Source organism: Salvelinus alpinus, chromosome 3, assembly GCF_045679555.1.
Source record: "Salvelinus alpinus chromosome 3, SLU_Salpinus.1, whole genome shotgun sequence".
NCBI classification, from domain to species: domain Eukaryota; kingdom Metazoa; phylum Chordata; class Actinopteri; order Salmoniformes; family Salmonidae; genus Salvelinus; species Salvelinus alpinus.
The window spans coordinates 103,244,502-103,262,001 of NC_092088.1; the positions used below are offsets into that span (position 1 = coordinate 103,244,502).

Consider the following 17,500-nt stretch of genomic DNA (forward strand, 5'->3'; position numbering starts at 1 on the left):
TGTAGAGAGACTGTAAGATGACCTGACCAACACAAGGCTGGCAAAGAGACCAAACGTTATTCTAGTCTTCTAACGACCTTGGCGCCAACTTGTCGTCTCCGCCTCTGATCATTCGTTTAAAAACAACTTGGTTGGTTTTTTTGTGGTATTTTTTGATCGGGCTAAAAGAGTCTTCCAAAAATGTTATCGTCCAAATTCTCAGCTTAATCAAAAGACAGATCTTTGAAACGACACCAAAGTCTTTAATAAGACGGTTGTATAGTTTTTACAGCCAGAGAAACTAGCCTAGAAACATAATTTTCACTCAAATGTTAATACGTATGACACCAGACGTTGTATTGTTAGGGATTAACATTGTCAGTCACTAGCTGATAATCGGATGCTATTGTTCTGACGAGGTCACGATAAGTAACGTGAACCAGACGTTCATAGGAAACCTCCCAAACGCCACCCTATTCCCTACGTAGTACGGACCCTGGTCAGAAGTAGTGCTCTATGTAGGGACTAGGGGGCCATTTGGGACTAAAACCATAGCGATACATGTGATGAATCTGAATGGAAAAGTTGATCCACACAGACATGGGAACCCAGAAGACTTGAGGACAGAGATTCAGGGAACACCATCCACATCACACAGACATGGGAACCCAGAAGACTTGAGGACAGAGATTCAGGGAACACCATCCACATCACACAGACATGGGAACCCAGAAGACTTGAGGACAGAGATTCAGGGAACACCATCCACATCACACAGACATGGGAACCCAGAAGACTTGAGGACAGAGATTCAGGGAACACCATCCACATCACACAGACATGGGAACCCAGAAGACTTGAGGACAGAGATTCAGGGAACACCATCCACATCACACAGACATGGGAACCCAGAAGACTTGAGGACAGAGATTCAGAGAACACCATCCACATCACACAGACATGGGAACCCAGAAGACTTGAGGACAGAGATTCAGGGAACACCATCCACATCACACAGACATGGGAACCCAGAAGACTTGAGGACAGAGATTCAGGGAACACCATCCACATCACACAGACATGGGAACCCAGAAGACTTGAGGACAGAGATTCAGGGAACACCATCCACATCACACAGACATGGGAACCCAGAAGACTTGAGGACAGAGATTCAGGGAACACCATCCACATCACACAGACATGGGAACCCAGAAGACTTGAGGACAGAGATTCAGGGAACACCATCCACATCACACAGACATGGGAACCCAGAAGACTTGAGGACAGAGATTCAGAGAACACCATCCACATCACACAGACATGGGAACCCAGAAGACTTGAGGACAGAGATTCAGGGAACACCATCCACATCACACAGACATGGGAACCCAGAAGACTTGAGGACAGAGATTCAGGGAACACCATCCACATCACACAGACATGGGAACCCAGAAGACTTGAGGACAGAGATTCAGGGAACACCATCCACATCACACAGACATGGGAACCCAGAAGACTTGAGGACAGAGATTCAGGGAACATCATCCACATCACACAGACATGGGAACCCAGAAGACTTGAGGACAGAGATTCAGGGAACACCATCCACATCTAAATCAATCTGTGATGACCAGAGAGAGACACATACATGTAATCATCTCTTTAGAGAGGTCTACTAGAGGAACCCCTCACTCCTCTTCTATCCCTCCACCCCTCTATCCCTCCATCCCTCTATCCCTCCATCCCTCCATCCCTCCATCCCTCCATCCCTCTATCCCTCCATCCCTCTATCCCTTCACCCCTCCATCCCTCTATCCCTCCACCCCTCCATCCCTCTATCCCTTCACCCCTCCATCCCTCTATCCCTTCACCCCTCCATCCCTCCACCCCTCCATCCCTCTATCCCTTCACCCCTCCATCCCTCTATCCCTCCACCCCTCCATCCCTCTATCCCTTCACCCCTCCATCCCTCTATCCCTTCATCCCTCTATCCCTTCACCCCTCCATCCCTCTATCCCTCCACCCTCCATCCCTCCATCCCTCCACCCCTCCACCCCTCCATCCCTCCATCCCTCTATCCCTTCACCCCTCCATCCCTCTATCCCTCCACCCCTCCATCCCTCTAAGCCTAGGCCCCTCCATCCCTCTATCCCTCCACCCCTCCACCCTCCATCCCTCCATCCCTCCACCCCTCCACCCCTCCATCCCTCCATCCCTCCACCCCTCCATCCCTCCATCCCTCCATCCCTCCATCCCTCCATCCCTCCACCCCTCCACCCCTCCACCCCTCCATCCCTCTAAGCCTAGGCCCCTCCATCCCTCCATCCCTCCACCCCTCCACCCCTCCATCCCTCCGTCCCTCTATCCCTTCACCCCTCTATCCCTTCACCCCTCCATCCCTCTATCCCTCCACCCCTCCATCCCTCCACCCCTCCATCCCTCTAAGCCTAGGCCCCTCCATCCCGCCATCCCTCCATCCCTCTAAGCCTAGGCCCCTCCATCCCTCCATCCCTCTATCCCTCCATCCCTCTATCCCTTCACCCCTCTATCCCTCCATCCCGCCATCCCTCCATCCCTCTAAGCCTAGGCCCCTCCATCCCTCCATCCCTCTATCCCTCTATCCCTCCATCTCTCTATCCCTCCATCCCTCCACCGCTCCACCCCTCCATCCCTCCGTCCCTCTATCCCTTCACCCCTCTATCCCTTCACCCCTCCATCCCTCTATCCCTCCACCCCTCCATCCCTCCACCCCTCCATCCCTCTAAGCCCAGGCCCCTCCATCCCGCCATCCCTCCATCCCTCCACCGCTCCACCCCTCCATCCCTCCGTCCCTCTATCCCTTCACCCCTCTATCCCTTCACCCCTCCATCCCTCTATCCCTCCACCCCTCCATCCCTCCACCCCTCCATCCCTCTAAGCCCAGGCCCCTCCATCCCGCCATCCCTCCATCCCTCTAAGCCTAGGCCCCTCCATCCCTCCATCCCTCCACCCCTCCACCCCTCCATCCCTCCATCCCTCCACCCCTCCATCCCTCCATCCCTCCATCCCTCCACCCCTCCATCCCTCCACCCCTCCATCCCTCTAAGCCTAGGCCCCTCCATCCCTCCATCCCTCCACCCCTCCACCCCTCCATCCCTCCGTCCCTCTATCCCTTCACCCCTCTATCCCTTCACCCCTCCATCCCTCTATCCCTCCACCCCTCCATCCCGCCATCCCTCCATCCCTCTAAGCCTAGGCCCCTCCATCCCTCCATCCCTCTATCCCTCTATCCCTCCATCTCTCTATCCCTCCATCCCTCTATCCCTTCACCCCTCTATCCCTCCATCCCTCCACCCCTCCATCCCTCTAAGCCTAGGCCCCTCCATCCCTCCATCCCTCCATCCCTCTAAGCCTAGGCCCCTCCATCCCGCCATCCCTCCATCCCTCTAAGCCTAGGCCCTCCATCCCTCTATCCCTCCATCCCTCTATCCCTCCATCCCTCCACCCCTCCATCCCTCTAAGCCTAGGCCCCTCCATCCCTCCATCCCTCCATCCCTCTATCCCTCCATCTCTCTATCCCTCCATCCCTCCACCGCTCCACCCCTCCATCCCTCCACCCCTCCATCCCTCTATCCCTCTATCCCTCTATCCCTCCATCCCTCCATCCCTCCATCCCTCCATCCCTCTAAGCCTAAGCCCCTCCATCCCTCTATCCCTCCATCCCTCCACCCCTCCATCCCTCCATCCCTCTAAGCCTAGGCCCCTCCATCCCTCTATCCCTCCATCCCTCCATCCCTCCACCCCTCCACCCCTCCATCCCTCTAAGCCTAGGCCCCTCCATCCCTCTATCCCTCCATCCCTCCACCGCTCCACCCCTCCATCCATCCATCCCTCCACCCCTCCATCCCTCCATCCCTCCATCCCTCTAAGCCTAGGCCCCTCCATCCCTCTATCCCTCCATCCCTCCACCCCTCCATCCCTCCATCCCTCCATCCCTCCATCCCTCTATCCCTCCATCCCTCTATCCCTCCATCCCTCTATCCCTCCATCCCTCCACCCCTCCATCCCTCTATCCCTTCATCCCTCTATCCTTCCATCCCTCCACCCCTCCATCCCTCCATCCCTCCATTCCTCCACAGATACTGTAGATGAGAGACAGCAGGTTAATCTGAGTTTTTAGTCTTTAGTCTCAAAATGCACCCCTTTGTTCCTTAAAACCTGCCTTTAACGAGTGAATACTGAATTATCTTTGTGATCTTTGTTAATTCATGGATTTCAACACTTGAATTGTGGTGTTTTTAGTTAAATTTCCCCCGCGTTTATACATAGAGCCATAAAACTAATGAAAATGCTTTTGTGTTCTATGAAATGCATTTTCTTAATGTTACCAAATACCTTCATAAACATAACCAAATTATATATGTTTTTGCGGTAGGCATAGGGGCTATATGAAAAGGTATTTATTAGACTGTTAGAATGAGGAATTCCAGAAGACGTGTCATTGGCTTAGGTAGCCAATGGGGTTGTCGAGGCCCGGCTTTTGTAGTGTTCAGGAAGTAGCGGAGGAATGACCAACATGCGCAAGGCATCTTCAAAAATGGGTTTTGGTAACGCAAAAGCAATGTACTTTCCACAGTAAGTAACAAGTTACTTTTAATGGAAGTAAGGTAACGTAACAAGTTACTTTTAATGGAAGTAAGGTAACGTAACAAGTTACTTTTAATGGAAGTAAGGTAACGTAACAAGTTACTTATTTAAGTAACGTTCCCAAACGCTGTTCCCTATATAGTGCACTACTTTTGACTAGGGACCCCTAACACTGATAGGGAATAGGGTGCGATTTGGTACGCAGCCTCTGTGTGGTGTTCGGAGGGCTACGTGGCCCCTATTACAGGAGAGGTATTAACCTCCAGGGAGGAAAGGGTTGAATTAGGAGGAGGGGACATGAGAGACACACACACACAGCCTGCCCCTCCACACACACACACACACACACACACGCGCACACACACACACACACACACACACACACACACACACACACACACACACACACACACACACACACACACACACACACACACACACACACACACACACACACACACACACACACACACACACACACACACACACACACACACACACAGCCAGCCCCTCCACTCTCTCCAGTATATTCGTGTTCTGGCTGAAATCTATCTCTACGGCATCACAGAGCACGTTCAGTAGCAGCTCAGTGATTGGTTCGGCCATCGAGGGTAGGTGTAAATCCAGCCGTGTGATAGGATGAGAGAGAGGAACATGCGTATAGCCAGACACACGTGGTGTAGGTAGTGTCCTGCAGTGGCATGGCAAGCTATTGGCTGGTAATTAGGAGCAGCTGTGGCTGCAATGACTCAACGGTTCAGGAATCCTCACACGTGCCTCGGCAGGGTTAGACTGGGGCTGGGTATGTTCCTGTCCTGCCTCGGCAGGGTTAGACTGGGGTTGGGGTATGTACCTGTCCTGCCTCGGCAGGGTTAGACTGGGGTTGGGGTATGTACCTGTCCTGCCTCGGCAGGGGTAGACTGGGGTTGGGGTATGTACCTGTCCTGCCTCGGCAGGGGTAGACTGGGGCTGGGGTATGTACCTGTCCTGCCTCGGCAGGGTTAGACTGGGGTTGGGGTATGTACCTGTCCTGCCTCGGCAGGGGTAGACTGGGGTTGGGGTATGTACCTGTCCTGCCTCGGCAGGGGTAGACTGGGGTTGGGGTATGTACCTGTCCTGCCTCGGCAGGGGTAGACTGGGGTTGGGGTATGTACCTGTCCTGCCTCGGCAGGGGTAGACTGGGGTTGGGGTATGTACCTGTCCTGCCTCGGCAGGGGTAGACTGGGGTTGGGGTATGTACCTGTCCTGCCTCGGCAGGGGTAGACTGGGGCTGGGTATGTTCCTGTCCTGCCTCGGCAGGGGTAGACTGGGGCTGGGTATGTTCCTGTCCTGCCTCTGCAGGGTTAGACTGGGGCTGGGGTGTGTACCTGTCCTGCCTCGGCAGGGTTAGACTGGGGTTGGGGTATGTACCTGTCCTGCCTCGGCAGGGGTAGACTGGGGCTGGGGTGTGTACCTGTCCTGCCTCGGCAGGGTTAGACTGGGGCTGGGTATGTTCCTGTCCTGCCTCGGCAGGGGTAGACTGGGGTTGGGGTATGTACCTGTCCTGCCTCGGCAGGGGTAGACTGGGGCTGGGGTGTGTACCTGTCCTGCCTCGGCAGGGGTAGACTGGGGCTGGGGTGTGTACCTGTCCTGCCTCGGCAGGGTTAGACTGGGGCTGGGGTATGTACCTGTCCTGCCTCGGCAGGGGTAGACACCCACAGCCACTCCCACACACACACACACACACACACACACACACACACACACACACACACACACACACACACACACACACACACACACACACACACACACACACACACACACACACACACGACTTTTAGTCAGTTGAATAAGTGTAACTGTAGTCAGATAATACAGCATTACTAGACACTCTCCTCTCACTCGTTGGCCACTGAGTCCTTGAAGATCTGTGAAAGAGATTTAGGATATCCTGTTTCTATCTAGTTTTTGAGTGAGGATATCCAGTTTAAATCTAGTTTTTGAGTGAGGATATCCAGTTTAAATCTAGTTTTTGAGTGAGGATATCCAGTTTAAATCTATCTTTTGAGTGAGAATATCCTGTGTAAATCTAGCTTTTGAGTGAGGATATCCAGTTTAAATCTAGTTTTTGAGTGAGGATATCCTGTGTAAATCTATCTTTTGAGTGAGGATATCCAGTTTAAATCTATCTTTTGAGTGAGAATATCCTGTGTAAATCTAGCTTTTGAGTGAGGATATCCAGTTTAAATCTATCTTTTGAGTGAGGATATCCTGTGTAAGTCTAGCTTTTGAGTGAGGATATCCTGTTTAAATCTAGTTTTTGAGGTGAGGATATCCAGTTGAAATCTAGTTTTTGAGAGAGGATATCCTGTGTAAATCTATCTTTTGAGTGAGGATATCCTGTGTAAATCTATGTTTTGAGTGAGGATATCCTGTTTAAATCTATCTTTTGAGTGAGGATATCCTGTGTAAATCTATCTTTTGAGTGAGGATATCCAGTGTAAATCTATCTTTTGAGGTGAGGATATCCTGTTTCTAATAAATTTTTTGTTTTTCTCTCCTCAGTGAAGAACGGAAACAAGAAGGATGAGAAGAACAAAAAGGGAAAGTTGAAAACTCCCAACAGTGTCAACGAGGGAGAGGGCCAATACAAGTCAGCAAAAGAGGGTAATTCACGAAGGATATACCAACACACACACACACACACACACACACACACACACACACACACACACACACACACACACACACACACACACACACACACACACACACACACACACACACACACACACACACACACACACAGCGTGTCTCTGACTCTCCTTCTCCAGTTGACTGAATTCAAAAAGCTGATTTTATTTTCCCTCTGAAACCCTGGCAGGAAAATGATGCTTGAAAGGATAAGTCACAGTGTGAGTCATAAATGGCGCCCTATTCCCTGTTAGTGCACTACTTTAGACCAGAGCCCTATGGACCGTGGTCAACAGTAGTGCACTATATAGGGAATAGAGTGCCATTTGGGACTAATTCACATAGACGGCTGTCCTCTAGCAGATTGTGTTTGGTTGTTATGGATCATGTCCTGGTTGTTATGGATCACGTCCTGGTTGTTATGGATCATGTCCTGGTTGTTATGGATCATGTCCTGGTTGTTATGGATCATGTCCTGGTTGTTATGGATCATGTCCTGGTTTACATTTACATTACATTTAAGTCATTTAGCAGACGCTCTTATCCAGAGCGACTTACAAATTGGTGGTTGTTATGGATCATGTCCTGGTTGCTATGGATAATGTCCTGGTTGCTATAGATCATGTCCTGGTTGTTATGGATCACATCCTGGTTGTTATGGATCATGTCCTGGTTGCTATGGATCATGTCCTGGTTGTTATGGATCACGTCCTGGTTGTTATGGATGACGTCCTGGTTGTTATGGATCATGTCCTGGTTGTTATGGATCACGTCCTGGTTGTTATGGATGACGTCCTGGTTGTTATGGATCATGTCCTGGTTGTTATGGATCACGTCCTGGTTGTTATAGATCACGTCCTGGTTGTTATGGATCATGTCCTGGTTGTTATGGATCACGTCCTGGTTGTTATGGATGACGTCCTGGTTGTTATGGATCATGTCCTGGTTGCTATGGATCATGTCCTGGTTGTTATGGATCATGTTCTGGTTGTTATTGATCACGTCCTGGTTGTTATGGATGACGTCCTGGTTGTTATGGATCATGTCCTGGTTGCTATGGATCATGTCCTGGTTGTTATGGATCATGTTCTGGTTGTTATGGATCACGCCCTGGTTGTTATGGATGACGTCCTGGTTGTTATGGATCATGTCCTGGTTGTTATGGATCATGTCCTGGTTGCTATGGATAATGTCCTGGTTGCTATGGATTATGTCCTGGTTGTTATGGATCACATCCTGGTTGTTATGGATCATGTCCTGGTTGCTATGGATCATGTCCTGGTTGTTATGGATCATGTTCTGGTTGTTATGGATCATGTCCTGGTTGCTATGGATCATGTCCTGGTTGTTATGGATCATGTCCTGGTTGCTATGGATCATGCCCTGGGTGTTATGGATCATGTCCTGGTTGCTATGGATCAGGTCCTGGTTGCTATGGATCATGTCCTGGTTGTTATGGATCACATCCTGGTTGTTATGGATCACGTCCTGGTTGCTATGGATCATGTCCTGGTTGTTATGGATCATGTCCTGGTTGCTATGGATCATGTCCTGGTTGGTATGGACCATGTCCTGGTTGTTATGGATCATGTCCTGGTTGCTATGGATCATGTCCTGGTTGTTATGGATCATGTCCTGGTTGCTATGGATCACATCCTGGTTGTTATGGATCACATCCTGGTTGTTATTGATCATGTCCTGGTTGCTATGGATCATGTCCTGGTTGTTATGGATCACGTCCTGGTTGTTATGGATCATGTCCTGGTTGTTATGGATCATGTCCTGGTTGTTATGGATCATGTCCTGGTTGTTATGGATCACTTCCTAATAATTCCAACAGGAGCCAAGATGATCTAGCCTGATCCCAGATCTGTGTGTGTGTATACATGTGTTTGTGCTGCCTTGCCAACCTGGTCCCAGATCTGTTTGTGTTGTCTTGCCAACCTGGTCCCAGATCTGTTTCTGTTGTCTTGCCAATCTGGTCCCAGATCTGTTTGTGTTTTCTTGCCAACCTGGTCCCAGATCTGTTTGTGTTGCCTTGCCAACATGGTCCCAGATCTGTTTCTGTTGTCTTGCCAATCTGGTCCCAGATCTGTTTGTTTTGTCTTGCCAATCTGGTCCCAGATCTGTTTGTTTTGCCTTGCCAACCTATTCCCATATCTGTTTGTGTTGTCTTGCGAACATGGTCCCAGATCTGTTTGTGTTGCCTTGCCAACCTATTCCCAGATCTGTTTGTGTTGTCTTGCCAACACGGTCCCAGATCTGTTTGTGTTGCCTTGCGAACATGGTCCCAGATATGTTTGTGTTGCCTTGCCAACCTATTCCAAGATATGTTTGTGTTTTCATTGTGTATCAAGCCGTCATATCGGGTTAGTCCACTAGGGACTTTTCATTGTGTAACAAGCCCTCATATTGGGTTAGTCCACTAGGGACTTTTCATTGCATTAGGTTAGTAATCAATTCAACCTATACTGTGCGTGTTTATGTATAATTAAACATAGTTAATTGATTTGTAAAAATAGCCGTCATCACATTAATGATAGTCTTGTCACGGCACTGAGGTGACCTTTGGATCCCAAGTTCTCTCACGTCACCCCGCTCCTCCGCTCTCTCCACTGGCTTCCAGTTGAAGCTCGCATCCGCTACAAGACCATGGTGCTTGCCTACGGAGCTGTGAGGGGAACGGCACCTCCGTACCTTCAGGCTCTGATCAGGCCCTACACCCAAACAAGGGCACTGCGTTCATCCACCTCTGGCCTGCTCGCCTCCCTACCTCTGAGGAAGTACAGTTCCCGCTCAGCCCAGTCAAAACTGTTCGCTGCTCTGGCACCCCAATGGTGGAACAAACTCCCTCACGACGCCAGGTCAGCGGAGTCAATCACCACCTTCCGGAGACACCTGAAACCCCACCTCTTTAAGGAATACCTAGGATAGGATAAAGTAATCCTTATAACCCCCCCCCCTTAAAAGAGTTAGATGCACTATTGTAAAGTGGTTGTTCCACTGGATATCATAAGGTGAATGCACCAATTTGTAAGTCGCTCTGGATAAGAGCGTCTGCTAAATGACTTAAATGTAAATGTAAATGTGGTTTTAACATGTTGGAACATGGGAACACAACACTGGCATGTCTGGCAGAGGGATCCCAGGATGGTTTTAACATGTTGGAACATGGGAACACAACACTGGCATTTCAGAGACTGAGGTGACCGTTGGATCGCAGGATGGTTTTAACATGTTGAAACATGGGAACACAACACTGGCATGTCTGGCACAGAGACTGAGGTGATCGTTGGAATCCCAGGATGGTTTTAACATGTTGAAACATGGGAACACAACACTGGCATGTCTGGCAGAGAGACTGAGGTGACCTTTGGATCCCAGGATGGTTTTAACATGTTGAAACACGGGAACACAACACTGACATGTCTGGCACAGAGACTGAGGTGACCGTTGGAACCCAGGATGGTTTTAACATGTTGGAACATGGGAACACAACACTGGCATGTCTGGCAGAGGGATCCCAGGATGGTTTTAACATGTTGGAACATGGGAACACAACACTGGCATGTCTGGCAGAGGGATCCCAGGATGGTTTTAACATGTTGGAACATGGGAACACAACACTGGCATGTCTGGCAGAGAGACTCAGGTGACTGTTGGATCCCAGGATGGTTTTAACATGTTGGAACATGGGAACACAACACTGGCATGTCTGGCAGAGAGACTGAGGTGACCTTTGGATCCCAGGATGGTTTTAACATGTTGAAACATGGGAACACAACACTGGCATGTCTGGCAGAGAGACTGAGGTGATCTTTGGATCCCAGGATGGTTTTAACATGTTGAAACATGGGAACACAACACTGGCATGTCTGGCAGAGAGACTGAGGTGATTGTTGGATCCCAGGATGGTTTTAACATGTTGGAACATGGGAACACAACACTGGCATTTCAGAGACTGAGGTGACCGTTGGATCGCAGGATGGTTTTAACATGTTGAAACATGGGAACACAACACTGGCATGTCTGGCACAGAGACTGAGGTGATCGTTGGAATCCCAGGATGGTTTTAACATGTTGAAACATGGGAACACAACACTGGCATGTCTGGCAGAGAGACTGAGGTGACCTTTGGATCCCAGGATGGTTTTAACATGTTGAAACACGGGAACACAACACTGACATGTCTGGCACAGAGACTGAGGTGACCGTTGGAACCCAGGATGGTTTTAACATGTTGGAACATGGGAACACAACACTGGCATGTCTGGCAGAGGGATCCCAGGATGGTTTTAACATGTTGGAACATGGGAACACAACACTGGCATGTCTGGCAGAGGGATCCCAGGATGGTTTTAACATGTTGGAACATGGGAACACAACACTGGCATGTCTGGCAGAGAGACTCAGGTGACTGTTGGATCCCAGGATGGTTTTAACATGTTGGAACATGGGAACACAACACTGGCATGTCTGGCAGAGAGACTGAGGTGACCTTTGGATCCCAGGATGGTTTTAACATGTTGAAACATGGGAACACAACACTGGCATGTCTGGCAGAGAGACTGAGGTGATCTTTGGATCCCAGGATGGTTTTAACATGTTGAAACATGGGAACACAACACTGGCATGTCTGGCAGAGAGACTGAGGTGATTGTTGGATCCCAGGATGGTTTTAACATGTTGAAACACGGGAACACAACACTGGCATGTCTGGCACAGAGACTGAGGTGATCTTTGGATCCCAGGATGGTTTTAACATGTTGAAACACGGGAACACAACACTGGCATGTCTGGCAGAGAGACTGAGGTGATCTTTGGATCCCAGGATGGTTTTAACATGTTGAAACATGGGAACACAACACTGGCATGTCTGGCAGAGAGACTGAGGTGATCTTTGGATCCCAGGATGGTTTTAACATGTTGAAACACGGGAACACAACACTGGCATGTCTGGCAGAGAGACTGAGGTGATCTTTGGATCCCAGGATGGTTTTAACATGTTGAAACATGGGAACACAACACTGGCATGTCTGGCAGAGAGACTGAGGTGATCTTTGGATCCCAGGATGGTTTTAACATGTTGAAACACGGGAACACAACACTGGCATGTCTGGCACAGAGACTGAGGCTGTAAAGGAGTCCAAGAAACACACAGACACTTTCTAACCTCTCGGCTCCCAATCCCAAGACATAATTTTAGGACTGCAGTTATTGTTGAATACGTACCTGTTTTTTCAATCAAATATATTCATTTTGTGCTTGGGCTATAGTTTTATCCGGACTGTAGACGACTTATGGTCTGTATTTTGACAGTTTAATCATGGCTAAAGTTTGACTGTAGACAATTTATGGCATGTATTTTTGACAGTTTTAATCATGGCTAAAGTTTGAAAACTCACACTTTTAGTGTTATTTTCCTAAAGGAGAAACCAAAATGGCAAGACATTCACAGATAATCAAACAAATGTGTCGAAGGGTTTTTCCTGGTATTGTTCAGTGTCCATAACTCATGGCGATATAATGGAGGAAGAACCAAGGAAACAACAGGAATTACATTACATTCACTATTCAACTGCGGCAGGGATTTATTATATTATATATTATATTATTATTATTATATTAGATTTATTTCTGTTGGATTGTTTGATCATTTCTTTAGAATGCTCGTTCAGCGATAGCGCTATTTTTTTTTTTAAATCAAGATATTTCCCAAAGAGCTGATATCTGTAGTTAAATCAAAAGAAGAGCAGCCTGAAATAATTTGGTGGGACCAATGTCAAGCACAACTGAATTCCAAGTCTTTATTGATGCTCATAAACATGCCTTTGATGTGCAGCTGTCTGTCTGGCAATGCATGCTGGGAGTAGAGTGATTCAGCAGAGTGTGGTGTGTGTGTGTGTGTGCCCGTGCGCATGTGTATGTCATTGGGCTCTGGTCAAAAGTAGTGCACTGCTACTTCTCTCTCTGCTTGTTTTACCTGTTAACCTTGGTTGATAAGTCTGCTGTGAGAGGCTGTGAGGGCTCAGGCTGACCCTGATACGTTCTGATGCCGCGTTCTGATGTCACGCTCATATATTACGTGTCTGTTGGCAGTCTGGGAACAGCTCTTAGTGCCGTCCTCAGCTGGCAGAGGTTACAACAACTCATTTACTTACTTATTCCGCTCTGTTCTAAAAGTTTCCACAGAAACGCAGATGTCTCAGAGACGTTGTTGCCCACAGCATCGCAGTGCTTGAGGCGTCACTACAGCCCCGGGTTCGATCCCAGGCTGTGTCACAGCCCGGCCGTGACCGGGAGACCAATGAGGCGACACACAATTGGTCCAGTGTCGTACGGGTTACGGGAGGGTTTGGCCGGCCGGGATTCCTTGTCCCAACGTGCTCTAGCGACTCCTTGTGGCGGGCCTGGCGCCTGCAAGCTGACATCGGTCGTCAGTTGGATGGTGTATCCTCTGACACTTTGGTGCTGATGGCTTCCGGGTTAATCGAGCAGTGTGTCAAGAAGCAGTGCGGCTCGGCTGGGTCGTGTTTCGGAGGACGCACGGCTCTCGACTTTCGCCGTACGGGAGTTGCAGTGATGAGACAAGACTGTAACTACCAATTGGATATCAGGACATTGGTGTGAAAAAAGGAAAATAATAATAATAATAAGTAATTTTAAAAAATGTATATATATATATGATGTTATCACCCAGTTGTTGTTTTTTTCCAGTGTAATGGTTGTGATTGAGGCGAGGTCACTCAATTTATTGAACTTTTTAATAATATATAAGTTATGTATTAGTTTCAATGCCTAATTAAAGTACATTAACAACAGGACAGTATCATTAGCCTGGTCCCGGATCTGATCTCACTAGCCTGGTCCCAGATCTGATCTTACTAGCCTGGTCCCAGATCTGATCTCACTAGCCTGGTCACAGATCTGATCTCACTAGCCCTGGTCCCAGATCTGATCTCACTAGCCTGGTCCCAGATCTGATCTTACTAGCCTGGTCCCAGATCTGATCTCACTAGCCTGGTCCCAGATCTGATCTCACTAGCCTGGTCCCAGATCTGATCTCACCTATCCTGGTCCCAGATCTGATCTCACTAGCCTGGTCCCAGATCTGATCTCACCAGCCTGGTCCCAGATCTGATCTCACCTAGCCTGGTCCTAGATCTGATCTCACTAGCCTGGTACCAGATCTGATCTCACTAGCCCTGGTCCCAGATCTGATATCACCAGCCTGGTCCCAGATCTGATCTCACCTAGCCTGGTCCCAGATCTGATCTCACCTGGCCTGGTCCCAGATCTGATCTCACTAGCCTGGTCCCAGATCTAATCTCATCTAGCCTGGTCCCAGATCTGATCTCACTAGACTGGTCCCAGATCTGATCTCACTAGCCTGCTCCCAGATATATTTCTGCTTTTACCTACTCCATCCTCATTGTCAAGCCAAAATGTATTGCATGACTATTCCATAAGGAGTTGCCAAGAGAGCTGAAACAGACTGGCACCAAGAATAAGGAAGAGCCTGACCAGACTTGAATCCAATGTTGTGTTTCTCCCTTCTGCAGTGATGTAGTGCCTTGTGCCCTAGCTAGCTAATCAACAACCATAACAAACTGTTTGCTTATTTGCATGAAGACACTTTATGACTTCCCAGCAAACCGAAATTGATTCTGTGAAAGTTCCCAGAACATTCATTAGGTCTCGCGGCAAAATGTTCTCATACCACAAAAAACCTGTCCAGACGGGGCTGGTGACTATACAATGTTTGTATAAAACATTCGCCTGATGTTGCAAGAACATTCCTAGAACATATTTATTCTCAAAATCTCAGAATGGTTCATTAGGTTGTGGGAATAGTCTGGTGAGAATATTGTGGAGACATTACAAAAGATATGTTCCCAAAACACTGAAACTGTCCAGTTGGTCGGATGGATTCTACAATGCTTCTTTTAAGGTGCAAAAAACATTCAGCTGATGATGCAAGAACGTTCTTAGAACACATTTCGTCTGTTCTTTAAAGGTTCCCAGAATGTTTCATTAGGTTGTTGGGAACATTATGGGGAAATTACAATAGATAGGTTCCCAAAACACTGAAACTGTCCTATTGTGCTGACATTCAGATCACGTTTGTATCAGGGTGCACAAAATATTCCTTTGATGTTCCAATAATGTAGACAGAACAGTCTTTGAGTTATTTAAACGGTTCCTCGAGCATTTAATTAGGTTGTGGGAACATTTTAATTAGGTTGTGGGAACAGTGTGGCTACATTACAAGAAATAAGATCACAAAACACAACATATATTCAGTTATGATGACATTCATACAATGTTTAAGTTAGGGTTGCAAAGGACATTCCTATAATGTTGTAAGAATGTTGGCAGAACACCAGAATCGTTAAAGGTTCCCAGAACATTTTTTATCATTTTGAGAGTTGTCTGGGATGTTGGAAGATTATTCTTGTGATATTCACATAGATTACACAGAACGTTCCCACAACGTTGCACAATGTTCCACAATTTCCAAACAAGTACGTTTTTATGATGTTCATAGCATATCTGTTTTACGGTTTAACATAATATTCCATTGATGGTCACGCAATTTATATTTTACCTTGTCTTGGACGTCCTCCAAATATTTCAAGAACATTTAGAAAATGTGATATTTAACTTTGACCTAATATTACCGCATGCAAATGTGTATCTCCTAAAAGCAGATTGGAATTCATCCCCATTATGTTTCTCTACAGATTTAATGGCAAATCACATTTGAAGGTGATGTAGACACATTTTAATTTAATTCATAGGACATTTGAACAGAATTTTATCATAGGAACAAAAAACATATTTTTTACACTTCATATGTTGACAATCTGTGTAATATTTCAGTCATAGGACATTTAAAGCTGCAATATGTCACTTTTTGGATGACCGGAACCAAATTCATATAGCAATGTAGTTATAGATCTGTCATTCTCATTGAAAGCGAGACTAAAAAGCGGTAGATCTATTCTATGAGCGCTATGTCTACGCTTCCCGTCCTTACGTTTGGTTTTTGCGTCTTTAAATTTAAATTTTGTACACCAGCTTCAAAACAGCTGAAAATAAAAATAATTGAGGTTTATTGAAAGGATATTTCACAGCGGTTTAGATATTTCACGACACCACGTGTCAAACTCATTCCACGGGGTTTAGATGTTTCTCTACACCGCGTGCCAAACTCATTCCACGGGGGGCCGGAAGTACTGGTAGGTCGATTTATTCACCGTTACTTCACCCATCCTCTTGATAGGCTGTGTACTTCTGGGCCTGTATTCACCGTTACTTCACCCATCCTCTTGATAGGCTGTGTACTTCTGGGCCTGTATTTACAAGGTATCCAAGACACAAGACTGGGGACCTTATCAAGCATCTCAAAGGAGGGATTATATTATATTATTATATATTATATATTATATTATTATATTATTATATATTATATTATTATATATTATATTATATTATTATTATATATTATATTATATTATTATATATTATTATATATTATATTATATTATTATTATATATTATATTATTATATATTATATATTATATTATATTATTATTATATTATTATATATTATATATTATATTATACTGGGTGTGTTTTTGTTGTTTGTTGTTATTTACACAATTACATTTTTTTTTAGTTTGTCTAAATTCTGCAATTCTGACTGGATTTATAAATCTGTACAAAATAAATACATCCTCTCTTTGTCATAGATTATGTCTAATCCTCAATTTGACCAGGGCTCATAGGGAACATGTAGGGTACTTGTAGGTGTCCCAAATAGCACTATTCTCCCTATATAGTGCACTACTTTGTACCAGAGCCAACCAAAGCCCTATAGGCCCTGGTTAAAAGTAGTAAACTACTCTAGATACACGTGTAGTATCTTAATTTGCGCCAGTTTGCTACAGCAGGAAAATAATCCTTCAGCAACAGGAAATGTGAATTATGATGTGGATTATAAATAATGGATATTGCTACATTTTTTGTCGCGAAGGTCAAATTCAAGTCTGAAATTTCAAAGTGGAAATTACAAACTCAGAAGCCTTTTTTCTCCTGCAACAGGGTGATCAAATTAAGACGGTACATCTGTAGGGAACAAGGTGCCATTTGGGACTCGGCCATACAACACAGTACCGAGACCCAGCGGTGTTTGTTCAGCGCCGCATCAGAACT

The 17,500-nt window shown here is 46.8% G+C and overlaps 1 protein-coding gene across 1 annotated transcript in view; it reads left to right on the forward strand.

Moving 5' to 3' along the window:
* cpxm2 (carboxypeptidase X (M14 family), member 2) overlaps positions 1-17,500 on the forward strand; it is an 86,722-nt gene that overhangs the window by 2,065 nt on the left and 67,157 nt on the right. Inside the window, exon 2 of the mRNA XM_071394699.1 lies at positions 7,153-7,254. Within this exon, the coding sequence (XP_071250800.1) occupies positions 7,153-7,254 (102 nt within the window). The remainder of the gene's footprint in view (positions 1-7,152; positions 7,255-17,500) is intronic.